Here is a 12485-nt window from a genome sequence, read left to right as displayed (position 1 = left end):
AAAAAAAAATTTTATTAGCATTTTCCATGATTGTAAAAAAAATCCCATGTTAATTCCCCCCCCCTTCCTCTTTTTTTAATCTTTATATGGGTGCTGTGGAATTGAACCCAGGCCAGCAGGTTTTATGAGTACCTTTAACCACTAAGCTATCTCCCCAGCAGCCTAAGAGTATCGTGGTTTTTTTTTTTTTTCTCCCTGAGGTAGGGTTTCACTGTAGCCCAGGCTACAAATATATGTATATATTTGGGGGTAGGGAGAGAATGGGCACGCTAGGGCCTCCAGCCACTGCCAAAGAACTCCAGACACTGCGTTCCTTGTGCATCTGGCTTACATGGGTCCTGTAGAGTCAAACCAGGATCCTTTGGCTTTGCAGGCATACTCCTTAACTGCTAAGCCATCTCTCCAGCCCCCTAAGAGTAGCTTTTGAAAATTTTAAAAAAAAATCAATCTAATGAATTTAAGCTGATTTTATTAAACTTGTGCTTTTATATTATATTAAGAAAATTTTGCTTGTCCCAGGTTATGAAGATTTTCTTGTTTTATTCTTTTTTTAAAAAAATGGTTTTTTTTAAATTTATTTTGAGAGAAAGAGGCAGAGAGTGAGAGAGAGAGAATGGGTGTGCCAGCACTTTCAGCTCTGTGAACAAACTCCAGATGTATGTGTCCAGTGTGTGCATGTGTAACATTGTGTGCTTTTGTGTCACTGTGCATCTGGCTACATGAGGCCTGGAGATTTGACATGAGTTCTTAGGCTTCTCAGGCAAGTGCCTTAACCACTAAGCCATCTCTCCAGCCCCTCATTTTATTCTTAAGTGCTTTACAGTTTTAGGTCATATATTTAAATCTGTGATCCATTGTAGTTCATTTTCTTTAACTATATATTGTAATTTTTATTTATTTGCAAGGAGAGAGAGAATGAATGGACCAGAGCCTCTAGCCTCTGTAAACAAACTCCAAATGCATGTGCCACTCTGTGCATCTCTGGCTTTTACATGGGCACTGGAGAACCAAACCTGGGTCATTAGACTTTTCAGACAAGTGCCTTAACCACTGAGAAATCTCTCTACCCCTTAAATATTTTTATTTATTTATTTGCAAGGAGAGGGAGAGGGAGAAGGAGAGAGTAAATGGGTACGCCAGAGCATCCAAGTGCCATTGCAAATGAACTCCAGATGCTTGTGCCACTTTTTGCATCTGGCTTCATGTGGGCACTGGAGAATAGAACCCAGGCTGTCAGGCTTTACTAGCAATCAACTTTAACTGCTGAGCCATCTCTCCAGCCTCCTGTAATTAACCTTTGTATAGAGTGTGAGAGGGGGCAGAAATTTACTCTTTGCATGTGGCTGACCAGTTGTCACAGCTCCATTTCTTGAAAACACTCTTCTTTCCAAACCATTAAATTTTCTTAGTATATGTCTGAGCCACTTTTCTTCTTGCTGTGACAAAACACCTGACAAAAGTGGAAAGGTTTGTTTTGGCATAGTTCAAGGGTACAGTCTTATTTTGTCAGGAAAGGCATGGCAGCTAGGCAGCTGGTCACATTGCATTGCAAGTCAGGAAGCAGAGAGAAATGAGTGCTGGTGGTGCTCAGCTCACTTTCTACTTTTTTTTCAGTTTAGGACCTTAGACCAGATGGTGTTATTGTTAAGTTAAACCTTTCTGGAAACACCCTCATAGACACACCATGATGTTTCTTTTTGTTTGGTTGGTTTTGTTTTGTTTTTGAGATAGGGTCTCACTCTAGCCCAGGCTGACCTGGAATTCACTAAGTAGTCTTAGGTGCCTTGAACTCACAATGATCCTCCTACCTCTGCCTCCCAAGTACTGAGAGTAAAGGTATGTACCAGGAGCTGGTCATGGTGGTGCACATCTTTAATCCCAACACTTGGGAGGCAGAGGTTGGAGGATCACTGTGAGTTCGAGGCCACCCTGAGATCACATAGTGAATTCCAGGTCATCCTGAGCTAGAGTGAGACCCTACCTCAAAAAAAACAAACAAACAAAAAAGGTATGCACCACTAGCCTGGCACACCATGATGTTGTCATGGTTATTCTAAATTAAGTTCACACAGTAATGATTAATCATCATATTATATTCATTGAAAATCAACTATGGTTTTCATTTTTGCTTTGTTTTGTTTTCTTGAGACAGACTCTTGTGTAACCCAGCTCGGCCTTGAACTTGAACTCACAACCATTCTTCAACATCAGCTTCCTGAGTACTGGGATTATAAGGATGTGCCACTGTGCCTGACTGTTTAATAATTTCCCTAATATTCTGTTCTTTTCTTTGACCTTTGTGTGTATCTTATGCTGGTAAACACACTGTATTTGTTGCACATTTTAAAATCAGGAAATGTCTCCTTCAACTGAGTTCATCTTTTTCAAAGACTGTTTTGACTATCTAGTTCTCTTGCATTCCCACATAAATTTTTAGCACTACCTTGATAATTTCTGCAAATACTCACCTGTAGTTTTTACACAAATTGTTTTGAATCTTTAGATCAATTCCAGAAATCTTTCCATCTTTGTACTCTTGAGTTTTATGACTCATGAATGCTAAGATTTGATTGAGGATAATATTGTCAAGGCCATAGCATGACCCCGTCTAAAAACAAAAAGATTTGATTATTTTTCTTCTTTCAGTGTTTTAATGATGTTGCAACACTATGTACTTGCTCTCATTATAAGGTGATGTGTCTTGCTTCAACATGCATGTATGTGTTTAATTTTGAAACTTTCTTCGCAGGCTCGGACTTCCTCTGTTAAAGGAATTGTGATGTTACTAAAGAGCCATATAGAAGAAGACAGCAGCTCTTTGAGTTCCCCAACCTGTGGTGGAGCTCTGGAGAAGAACTTCAACTCCACAGATAGGTATATCTACATACAAACAGAGCACTTTTTTCTCTGGGATCAAGAACAAGTGGCACAGCATCTCTTTGCCAGGTAAGAAATTTTTATTCATCACCTTAAATCTTGCTTAAACTGCTTGATGATCCTAATATAAAGTTTCCCAAACTCTAGTTTTAATTATACAAACTTTTAGAAATTTTGTATGGACATATGAAAATAAAGGACTTAAAAGAAATGCATGCAAATACTGGTCCCTTCCCCCCAGAGCTTCTGGACTATCCTGCTGACATGGGAGCCTATTCCAGGATTTGAATCAACTTCACAATGAGAAGTTAGTAAAAAAGCCTCATCCTCCAACCCTGAAAGTCCACTGTCACTACTAGGGCTCCAGGTGACATTAACTAGCATTCTTTCTTCCTTACTCATAGCTTTAGGAGATGAGTTTTCACTCCTGAAGACATTAATTTCTCTTCAGTGTCACCAAGGATAGTACTTCTCTATGAGCACATGGTCTGGATATGATTTGCACCTTACAGGGTCTTACTGCTTGAGTCCTTTACTTACTACTTGGTCCCCAGTATGGCCATTTTGAGCTGGTAGAACTCTTAAGAGAAGTAGAGAGTGGGTAGGTCGTGGAGGCTCCATGCTGATGCATGAGTTAATGCTGTTCTTGTAGAGTGGGTTGATTCTCAAGTGTGAGTTCTCATAGTAGGAGGTTATGATGAGGGAATTTATGTGATTGGCCCCTTTTGCACATGGCTAGATCCATTTCTGTTTCTACATAATATTGTGATACTGCCAGAAGGCTTAACCAGAAGGCTGGAGCCATGTTGTGTGGATTTTTTGGCCAACACAGTTGTGAGCCAAATGAACCTTCTTTCATTGCGACTAATATGATAGTGATTTTTTTTTCTGTCATTTTCTCTACAGTTCCTTAGCAGACATGTTTGGTAAAGAGCTTTCTTTCTTCAAATAGTTTCTGTTCACCGTATCCTTCATGTTTTTACCCACCTGTTATCTTGTTAGCTAGGTCTTCTGTGACCAGCTGGGTACAACAATAATCCAGCACCTCCACAAGTCCCTTCTTCACATTTCTCTATAATACCCACCACCAATACCATCTATGTGCCTTATTATTTTGTTTGCTGTTTCCATTCCTAAGCACTGTGAAGGTGAGGGTAGGAATTTCTGTTTCACTTTGGTTCCCTTTTGTGTCCCTACAGCTAAGAACAATCCTATAGGATAATTGATTCCTATTCATACATTATTATTGAATGAATGAATGTTATATTAGATCATTTTTATAAGCTCCAAGATACTTTATTAAGATATTGCCTCTTATGCCATAAAATGGTAATAATCCCAATTCTACCATAATATCTTTTTTTTTTTTTTGAGGTAGGGTCTCGCTCTAGCTCAGTCTGTCCTGGAATTCACTATGTAATCTCAGGTAGCCTCGAACTCAGGAGGATTTTCCTACCTCTGCCTCCCCCAAGTGCTGGGATTAAAGGCGTGCACCACCACCATGCTTGGTTTATGATAGAATCTTTGATATTTATTTATTTTATTTTTTAAAGATAGTACTGTGGGTTTTGTTTTATTTTAGTTTAGTTTTGGTTTTTCAAGGTAGGATCTCATTCTAGCCCAGGCTGACCTGGACTTCACTATGGAGTCTCAGGGTGCCCTCGAACTCACGGTGATCCTCCTACCTCTGCCTCCTGAGTACTGGGATTAAAGTTGTGCGCCACCACGCCTGGCTATATCTTTGATATTTAAAATGAACTTAAATAAATCGCACTTAAATATATGCATACAAGCTGGGTGTGGTGGTGTATACCTTTAATCCCAGCATTCTGGAGGCAGAGGTAAGAGTATTACTGTGAGTTCGAGGCCACCCTGACACTACCTAGTAAATTCTAGGTCAGCGTGGGCTAGAGGGAGACCCTACTTTGAGAAAACCAAAAATACATTAAAAAAATATATATATATACACACATATAGTTTTATAAAAAGTTAATAACATTTTTGGAATATTTGTATAAGCATTTTTTAAATATATAACTTCTGAGCTTTATTTTCTGTGTGCTAGGTCATAACTTCATGTTATGAATGAAAAAACTGATGTTCAGAGAAATAAAGTTATGAATCAGTTTTGTGATTTCAACTTTTGTCCCTATTTATTTATTTATTTATTTATTATTAACAACTTCCATGATTACAAAAAATATCCCATGGCAATACCCTCCCTCCCCCCACTTTCCCTTTTGAAACTCCATTCTCCGTCATACTCCCTCCCCATCTCAATCAGTCTCTCTTTTACTTTGATGTCATGATCTTTTCCTCCTCTTACGATGGTCTTATGCAGTGTCAGGCACTGTGAGGCCATGGATATCCAGGCCATTTTGTATCTGGAGGGAGCATGTTATATGGAGTCCTGCCCTTCCTTTGGCTCTTACATTCTTTCTGCCACCTCTTCTGCATTAGATCCTGAGCCTTGGAAGGTGTGATAGAGATATTGCAGTACTGAGCACTGCGGTCATTTCTTTCCAGCACCATGATAACTTCTGAGTCATCCCAAGGTCACTGCCATCTGAAAAGAGAAGATTCTCAACCAAAAGTGAGAGTAGCATTAATATAAGGGTGTGAACATTAACAGAAGTGCTTACTGGGCTTTTTTTTTTTTTTTTTTTTTGTGCTTACTGGGCTTTTTGATAAGCATAGTATATACATTTCGCCAGACAACAGCAGACATTACACCCCTACGGCTCATGACTACCCCTGTTTTAAGTTTTCAGTATCAAGGTCCCTTTTAAACCTAAATAAATAGCTTTTTAAATTTTGTTACTTACATTTTGCAGTGCTGAGGATTAAACCCAGGGCCTTGGCATGCCAAGCCTGGATTCTATTATTGAGCTATATTCCAAACCCCTAATTTAAAAAAAAACATATAGATGCCTTTTCATTGTTCAAATGTGACATAATTATTTTTTAGCATTTTATGAGAATTTTAATACACTAATGTACTGTAATTTGATTGTATTCCCATCCTATTACCACTTTTTGTCTCCTCTTCTTCACTCCATTCTACTCTTTCCAAGTAGTCATTCTTCTGTTTTGATATTATTTTTTCTCAAAATGTAGATGGGCTCAGAATTGTATGGGTCTTGTAGGATTAACAACTACTAGATGTACCAGTCAGTTCTTGTCCAGATAAAAGTGCTCCAAAGTACTCCTGCCTACCATGTTACATTTTTTTCACCTCTTCTTCTTCAATATTTCCTGAACCCTGGAGGATGTTTCATTTTGGTGTTGAGCTCTCAACAGTCCTATTTTCAGCTTTGTTGAGTTTTGATTCTCTTCACTGTCCATCCGCATCTCTGTTAGAGAAGTTTCTCTGGATAGCAGTGAGAGCAGCACTAACATTCTTTCCCACCTCTTCTGCAATGTTCCTTAATCCTGACATGTGTTTCAGAGATGGTTCATCCAGTACTAAGCACTGGGTTTTTTAATTCTTCTCACCTTGATGAGTTAGTTGGGTCTCTGCAGAATTCACTGCCATCAGTAAAAAGAAGCTTCTCTAACTAAAAGTGAGAACAGTGTTAGTGGGCAAAAGTACATGCATTTAGAAGGTAATTTGATGGGCTCATTATATTCATTTAACAAAGTAACAATGGTAGCTTCCTTCTGGGGCCTATATCCTCCCAAGCCTGAGACTAGAAATTTTTTTTTTATTATTATGAGCTTTACAGTATGAACATGTTGCATATTGGTCATAATTCTTATTATGTTATACTCTTATGTCCCCTGCCCCCATTCCATTGAGGACCCTTCTCATTGGGGTTGTTGGGATTCACTGTGTGGTCATGAATGCACCAGTCTCTGTGTGGGACTGGGACAATGCCTCAAGATACACATTTCTACCCTGTGGCTCTTACAGTCTTTCTACCCTTTACCTCAATGTTTCCTGAGCCTTGATAGGTACGTTATAAGTCTCCTTTAGTGTTGAACTCTCTGAAGTCTCTAAATTTATGCTTTGATGAGTTTTGAGTCTCCTCAATGTCTACCACCATCTCCCTGGATGAAGTTTCTAGCAAAGCAGTGAGCATAGCACTGGTGTTTAAATCACCACTTCCTCTGTAGTGGTTCTTGGGACCTGGCAGATGTGACAGAGATGACTTGTGTAGTCTTAGGCAGTTGGCTATCTTATCGTATTGGTGGATCTTGGTTCTACCCAGTATATGCTGCCATCTATGAAAAGCAAATTTTCCAACGAAGAGTGAAAGTAGCATGGATATAAGGGAATAAACATAGTCCTCTGAAAGACTTTTTAATTGGAATACCCTCTCTTCTTAGCCAAAGAGCAGTGGAACCTTCTTTCTAGAGTCTATTACCTTTCTATCCATAGGGTTCTGACTTGGTCCTCAGTGTCGGGTACGAATTCCCTCCCTCCAAGTGGACCTGTATCCAAGCAGAGAACAGTTGATTACCCCTATAGCCTGTGTGCCACTGTTTCACAAGTATGTATATCTTGGCTGACTGTTTAATTTTTTAGCTTATAGGATTTCCTGCTTGTTCATGCTGTTAGTGACCATCATCCTCCAGCAACTTGCATAGCACTTTCTAGCCTTATGAGGGCTAGCCAGCAGGGAGATAGATTCCTTCTCAGTTCCATCACGATCTCATTATCCTGTGCTCACACAATGTGGTGTTTTTAGCAATAAAGTCTTATTACCATTTATCTCTGTGGGTAACCATGTGCTTTGTCAATAGCCTGCATTGTTTGGCGACTTCATGAGTCTCCCTGATCAGCAGCTCTCTGTGGGGAATAAACCAAGTCAGAACCCTATGGATAGGAAGGTAATAGACTCTAGAGAGAAGGTTCCACTGCTCTTTGGCTAAGAAGAGAGGGTATTCCCATCAAAAAGTTCTGATAATGGGATTTACCAACCAGAACCCATGGTTTAAGGGTTAACTTTTCTCCATCCCCTACAGGACACTTCTTTTTTTTTTTTTTTAAATTTTTTTTTAAATGTTTTTTATTTGAGAGCGACAGACACAGAGAGAAAGACAGATGGAGGGAGAGAGAGAATGGGCGCGCCAGGGCTTCCAGCCTCTGCAGACGAACTCCAGACGCGTGCGCCCCCTTGTGCATCTGGCTAACGTGGGACCTGGGAACCGAGCCTCGAACCGGGGTCCTTAGGCTTCACAGGCAAGCGCTTAACCGCTAAGCCATCTCTCCAGCCCAGGACACTTCGTTTTTGGTTTTTTCGAGGTAGGGTCTCACTGTAGCCCAGGCTGACCTGGAATTCACTATGGAGTCTTAGGGTGCCCTCAAACTCACAGTGATCCTCCTACCTCTGCCTCCCAAGTGCTAGGGTTAAAGGTGTGTGCCACCACACCTGTCTTACAGGGCACTTCATCCTGGGTGATTTCCCCTTTCTCTTAAGAGTTATAACTTAATTAGTAACTAAATAGGAAGGTTTCTCTGGTGCTGATTCATGTTGTTATTAGTTTTTTGAATTCTCTCCCTACTTTCCCTTATTCCCAACTCTTGTGACCCTTACAAGCCCTGTATTCTGTCCTTCCACTTGCCTGCAAAGTATCTCCTCTCATCCCTCCATTTTTTTACTCTCCTAGTCTCATTCTAGTTCCTTTCCAGTACTACTGGTGCTTAATACAACTTGAAAAGAAGTCCAGCCGTTTCAGAGTAGCAACTGCATATGAGAGAGGATATGTGGTGTTTGTCTCTCTGAATCTGTGTGACTTTGCTTAGTGTGACTTTTTTTTCTATATCCATCCATTTTCCTGCAAAAATTTTTTTTTTTTTTTTTTTTTTTTTTGGTTTTCCAAGGTAGGGTCTCACTCTAGCCCAGGCTGACCTGGAATTCACTATGTAGTCTCAGGATGGCCTCGAACTCACAGCGATCCTCCTACCTCTGACTCCCGAGTGCTGGGATTAAAGGCATGCACTGCCATGCCAGGCTCTTGCAAATTTTATTTCATTTTTCCTTACTGGTAAGTAGAATTCCACTGTGTATATGTACTACAGCTTTATCACACATTCATTGTTTCATGAATATCTGGCCTGTTTCCAATTCTTAGCTATTGTCTATAGAAGAGAAGAAAACATGGCTGAGCAATTATCTCTGTAGTAAAGTACAGACATACGCGCCACCTTGTGCATCTGGTTTACGTGGTTCCTGGGAATTGAACATGGGTCCTTTGGCTTTGCTGGCAAGAACCTTAACAGCTAAGCCATTCCTCCAGCCCTCATTTTTTTTTTTTTTTTTTTTCTGGATGATAGCCATTCCTTTTGAATGAGATAGAATCTCAAAGTTGGCTTTTGTTTGCATTTTCCTGATGGCTAAATATGTTGAACATCTTTTTATGTATTTATTGGCCATTTGTATTTCTTCCTTTGAGAACTCCCTCTCAAGTTCTCTACTCCCTTTTTCAGTGGGTTGATTTTTTTTTTTTTTAAAGTATTTGGGGCTGAAGAAATGTCTTAGTGGTTAAGGTGTCCTGCAAAGCCAAAGGACCCAGATTCAGTTCTCCAGGACTCACATAAGCCAGATGCACAAGGGGGTACACACATCTGGATTTCATTTGCAGTGGCTGGAGGCCCTGACACACCTTTCTCTCAAATAAATAAAAAATTTAAAAACTCATTTTTATTTATTTGGGATTGAGAAAGAGAGGGGGGTTGAAAGAGAGGGAGAAAGATACAGATGTAGAGAGAGAATGGCATTCTAGGGCCTCTAGCCATTGCAAATGAACTCCAGACACATTCACTACCATGTGCATCTGGCTTACTTTTCACTGGGGAATCAAACCTGGGTCCTTAGGCTTCGCAGGCAAGCACCTTAACTGCTAAACCATCTCTCCAGCCCCTGGTTGTATAGCTGGTATAGATTTCTCCCATTCTATTATGCTATCTATTGATTCTGTTGATGGTTTATCTTTACAACAGTTGTTAAGTTTTTTTTTTTTTTTGTTTTTTTTTTAATTTATTTATCTGAGAGTGACAGACACAGAGAGAAAGACAGATAGAGGGAGAGAGAGAGAATGGGCGCGCCAGGGCTTCCAGCCTCTGCAAACGAACTCCAGACACGTGCGCCCCCTTGTGCATCTGGCTAACATGGGACCTGGAGAACCGAGCCTCGAACCGGGGTCCTTAGGCTTCATAGGCAAGCGCTTAACCGCTAAGCCATCTCTCCAGCCCAGTTGTTAAGTTTTATGAGATCCCAACAGTTGAGTGTTTGTCTAATTCCCTTGGCTACTGGGTTCTTATTGGAAAATATGCCCTATGCCTATATCTTGGAGTGTTTTCCATATTTTTTTCTTATAGATTAGAGTTTCAGGTCTTATAGTGAGGTCCTTGATACATTTGAAGTTGATTTTTGTGCAGTGTAAGAGAAGTGGGTCAAGATTCATTTGTATACATGTGGTTATCTCGTTTCTCCAGCACCATTTGTTGAAGAAGCGTCTTTTCTCCAGTGTGTTTGTTTGGCCTCTTTGTTAAAAATGAGGTAACTGTAGTTACTAGAACATAAACCTGAATCTTCTATTCCACTGAAATACATGTCTGTTCTGCTGCCAGTACTATGCTATTTTTATTACTATGGCTTTATAATATATCTTTAAGTCAGGTATAGTGACACTACCAGTAGTAGTCCTTTTGCTAAGCATATTTGTGGCTATCCAATGCCTTTTGTGCTTTCATATGAATTTTGAGACTTTTTAAAAAAATCTCTTGAGATTGTTTATTGTTCCTGCAGGTCCGGACACCCCACATTTGGAAAGCACATTCCAAGGAAAAGTTGATACAATACTCACATTCTTAGAGAGGTGGGAGCAGGGTTTTCATGATGGATTGAGCAAAGATGGTCTTTACAGTCTCTTTAGGCTTTCTCACATGGTATTTCTGAAGTGTATGGGTAGTCATTTATATGAATGATGGGAATTGGTTCACCTTTGGCAACTTTGCCATCATTAAGAACTTATTAAATAGAAAAAAAGAAAAAGAAAAAAAAAGAAGAAATTAATTAATGCCTGCAAGATAAATGCCTCAATGATAGATTCATGGAATTATTCATTTCCTATATCACTTCCTTCCCATGCCATGCAATACAGCTCTTTGGCTGCTACATGCTACACAACATTAAGAATAATATATGTACTTAATGTGTGCTATTAGCATCTTATAAGTGTCCCCTTTCCCAATACCATTAATCACCTTCTTATGTATGATGGAAACTATAAAATGATTTTCCCTTTGGTTCCAAAAATATCCCAAATTGTTACCCGTTAGTGTTTAAGTTCTTTGATCTCTTTGAATGTGAAGGACATGGGTGGGTGGCTTCCCCTTCATAATGTGAGAAAAACCTGTAAATGTCCATGAATTTCTTATATCGAGGAAAACTTAATAGGCATTTGGTATCTTTAGTATCTTTATGTTTAGTTTACCCAAATGCTAGTTAACAAGCATTTGAAGTCCAACTTATCCAGCACTCCTCTTTATTTTCCACAAGACTCATTAAAGGTCATTTGCTAGTAATGAGAATGCCTTTGCCAATGGCATAGTGTCTTCAGTATTCAATATTTTCATGTTCCATACCTTTAATAGTCTTTTTAAATATATATATGTATATATATATTTAAAAACATATATATATATGTATATGTGTGTGTATATATATATGTGTGTGTGTGCATATATGTGTGTGTATATATATATATATATACATATATATATATATATATACACACACACGCACACACACACATCTACATATATATAGACAACTTCTATATGTATAGACAATAAACCATGGTATTTTCCTCCCCTCCCCAGCTTTCCTCTTTATAACTCTGCTTTTCATCAAATCCCCTCCCTCTCTCCATTAGTCTCTTTTAATTTGATGTCATCATCTTTTTCCTCCTATTATGAGGTTTTTGTGTAGGTATTGCTAGGCACTGTGAAATCTTGGATATTGAGGCCAATTTCTGTCTGGACAGTTGTATGTAAGGAGTGGTACTCTTCCCTTGGCTCTTGACATTTTTTCTTCCACCTCTTCCTCAGTGGACCCTGAGCCTTGGAAGGTGTGAGATGTTTCAGTGCTGGACACTCCTCTGTCCCTTCTTTTTTTTTAAAAAAATTTGTTTAATTTAATGTATTTATTTGAGAGCGACAGACAGAAAGAGAAAGAGGCAGATAGAGAGAGAGAATGGGCGCGCCAGGGCCTCCAGCCTCTGCAAACGAACTCCAGACGCGTGCGCCCTCTTGTGCATCTGGCTAAGTGAGTCCTGGGGAGTGGAGCCTCAAACTGGGGTCCTTAGGCTTCATAGGCAAGCAGTTAACCACTAAGCCATCTCTCCAGCCCTCGTTACTCCATTTTTTTTATCGTGGACTGTTTTTCTTTTTACTTTATTATGTGAGATAATTTTACCGGGTTAAAATATTTTAAATTGGCAACTGTGGTCTTATAATATTCCATGTCCTTCTAGATTTTATTGTTTTCATTCAAAAGTTGGCAGTTATTTTGATAGGTCTGACTTAGTATGTGGTAAGATATTTCTGTTGCAGATTTCAGTATCCTTTGCTTGTTCTGTGTATTTATTGCTTTGGTCCT

The 12485-nt window shown here is 39.4% G+C and overlaps 1 protein-coding gene across 1 annotated transcript in view; it reads left to right on the top strand.

The window, feature by feature from the left end:
- Poln (DNA polymerase nu) overlaps nt 1–12485 on the top strand; it is a 286447-nt gene that overhangs the window by 39615 nt on the left and 234347 nt on the right. Inside the window, exon 4 of the mRNA XM_045130272.1 lies at nt 2750–2946. Within this exon, the coding sequence (XP_044986207.1) occupies nt 2750–2946 (197 nt within the window). The remainder of the gene's footprint in view (nt 1–2749; nt 2947–12485) is intronic.

This window comes from Jaculus jaculus, chromosome 11, assembly GCF_020740685.1.
Source record: "Jaculus jaculus isolate mJacJac1 chromosome 11, mJacJac1.mat.Y.cur, whole genome shotgun sequence".
Lineage (NCBI taxonomy): Eukaryota > Metazoa > Chordata > Mammalia > Rodentia > Dipodidae > Jaculus > Jaculus jaculus.
The sequence above is the reverse complement of the archived record's forward strand: the minus strand, read 5'-3'. Positions and strand labels throughout refer to the sequence as shown.